This window comes from Oryzias melastigma, unplaced genomic scaffold (assembly GCF_002922805.2).
Source record: "Oryzias melastigma strain HK-1 unplaced genomic scaffold, ASM292280v2 sc03064, whole genome shotgun sequence".
In the NCBI taxonomy this organism is placed as follows: domain Eukaryota; kingdom Metazoa; phylum Chordata; class Actinopteri; order Beloniformes; family Adrianichthyidae; genus Oryzias; species Oryzias melastigma.
Window position 1 is genome coordinate 1 of NW_023419634.1, and position 2,621 is coordinate 2,621.

The 2,621-nt window shown below is 43.2% G+C and overlaps 1 protein-coding gene across 1 annotated transcript; it reads left to right on the forward strand.

The window, feature by feature from the left end:
* Positions 1-1,657: 1,657 nt before the first annotated feature.
* On the forward strand, positions 1,658-2,562 carry LOC112140456 (podocalyxin-like protein 2; the record flags this gene model as incomplete). The annotated part of the gene is given in 4 exon segments (XM_024263418.1): positions 1,658-1,826; positions 2,060-2,179; positions 2,250-2,404; positions 2,488-2,562. Coding segments are annotated over 4 exon segments (519 nt in total), but the record flags the coding sequence as incomplete, so codon positions are not given.
* Positions 2,563-2,621: the final 59 nt, after the last annotated feature.

Genomic DNA, 2,621 nt, shown 5'->3' on the forward strand with positions numbered 1-2,621 from the left:
GCACTGGGTAACGCTCACCCGGAAATGACGTCACAGGAACAGGAGTCCTCCACGGTAGGACGGTAGAACACTGTAGTGCTTCTCTCTACCTCTACAGCTTCTCTCTACCTCTACAGCCTCTCTCTACCTCTACAGCTTCTCTCTACCTCTACAGCTTCTCTCTACCTCTACGGCTTCTCTCTACCCCTACGGCTTCTCTCTACCTCTACAGCTTCTCTCTACCTTCTATTTCTTCTATTTCTGGATAAACCGAAACTTTCGCAGGAAATTTCATCTCGTCCTGCAGAGGTTGGCTCTGGCTGTTTGCCCTAAGTTGGCCAGCAGCCTGGGCTGCAGCGGCATCTCAACCACGACGTTTGAGTCTGGATTCTTGGACAACAACAACAGTGTTTATGAGCGCTCGTCCAGTGTGTCCTCCACCTGTACGTTGGTGAGCTTGGCTTAGGACTTTCAGGCTAAGGAAATCATAATGTGAGATTATTGTGTATTTTATTTATTCTTTTTTATCAGAATTCAATATAAAAATAAGTGTTCAACTGACAAGAACGAGCTCTGTTTATGTGATTTCACTTGTTGGCACAGTAACCAGGATTTACCCTCTGGTCAGAGATGGCCTCTTAAACCACCTTTTTAGTTGTTTTATGGTTATTAGCCATTAACCTCGTCTGTACCTCAGGAGTTCCTACTAACATCCTTCATAAAGCTTTTAATAATGTCAACCTGTTAAGCTACTCAGGTCAACACGTCCATGATGTTTAGTCAGCTGATCAAAATAACCCATCTTTGGGCTGCCTTTCATTTTCGACATTTAAATGTTTCTGATTAAATTCACTTTGAAGAACTAACACCATCTTACTTCTCCACCTTAACACCTGTGTTGAAGACTGGCATGTAACGGCTAAGAGAATTTAACCTTTACGTCAGAGCATTTCGGAGCATGCAAGGAGAAAGATAATTAAGCACATCCACCTCGCAGAAGGTCACTACGTTTGTGCTGAGAAGAGATAACTAGTGCTGGAAAGATCCCGAGCTTAATATCTCCAAACAAACAAATATAGGGTTGGGAGGGAAATCCTTTGGGACTTTCACCTTCAGTTTGAATTTATTTTGATAAATGAACATTTAAATCTTTATCTAAACACAGCTTTCTATTGTTGTAAGGGCAGTTATAGACAAATAAGGCCATAAAAACTGCATAAAGAGGACTTTTGAACATATTAGGAAATCACAATTTTATTCATTTTTTAGTATGTATGCTGCAACTTGGAATTACCATAAATAGAAAAGCAGCATTTACAAAACTGTGACCTTCGTAAGTAATAATGGTCTGTGAATGTAAACAATGCTAATTTTAAACTATAAAGAAAAATGAATGTGACTGTGTGAAAATAGAAATAAAGCTTCTCTCTACCTCCACAGCTTCTCTCCACCCCTACAGCTTCTCTCTACCTCTACAGCTTCTCTCTACCTCTACGGCTTCTCTCTACCTCTACAGCTTCTCTCTACCTCTACGGGTTCTCTCTACCTCTACGGCTTCTCTCTACCCCTACAGCTTCTCTCTACCTCCACAGCTTCTCTTAGACAGTCCTGCTAAAACAAAAGTCTATACATTTAAATGTCACTGTTGTAACCCTGTAACCTGGTGTCTCCTGTGCAGTTAAGGTCTGACGGAGGAGAGCTGAAAGAGGAAGAAATTCAGTCCAGCGGATTTGAAGCGGTTCAGCCGGCCGTTCCTTCAGCTTCTGCAGATGTTTCTGGACGTGTTACAGGAACTTCCACTACAGAAAGGGAGACAGACTTTGATCTGCTGGGAAGTTATACCAGAGGTAAATGACCCTTAGGGACTAATATAGTCTATTTGTTCTTTAGCATCTCTTGTTCTCTGCGATTTCCTGCCTACAGAATTTTCATCTCATTCCCACACTAACAGAAAGTGTTTTGTAGCTTCTTCTAGAGGAAAACTTATACTATTTTCATTTCACCGCCGAGGACATTATAATGAGGAATCAGATGAAACACAGCATCTGCCTCCTGTGACATTTTACCTGTTTTTCTGCAGAGGAAATGGAGGGAAAGGAAGAACGAGGGACAGTAAACACTCATCATCATCCCACTGAACCCGAGGCTGCAGTGAATCCTAGCAGAGAACCTCTACAGCCCGGTGTGGAGGGAGATGGAGGTAACTGTCACAGCGTTTATGTGTTTCTCCATCATTTTGTTCTCATATTTTGTTTTTGTGTTCACTCAAGAATTATCACCAAAATACCAACATGAAGAAGTTGGTCGGGACAGCCAGAGAAATAAAGAGATGGAGGAAACAAGAATCCCGTCTGCGTCCGACTCTCCATCCATCACTGACAGGAGGGAGCTGGAGCTGCTGCTCGATCCAGAGGAGCCTCAGCAGGTGAGCTGACGGGAAGCTCTCTGGAGCTCACCTGGAGTCTCTGAAGTCTCACCTTGTTTGGTTTCTGTCTATGAATTGTGTAGGTGGTGTGTCTGAACTGGAACGAGCTGGCTGGGCGGGGCTACGTCATCCTCAACATGACTGACAACATGAACTGCGTAAGTTATCCTGTCTGTATGAACAGTGGCGGTTCTACACTGAATTACTCCCCAGGTGA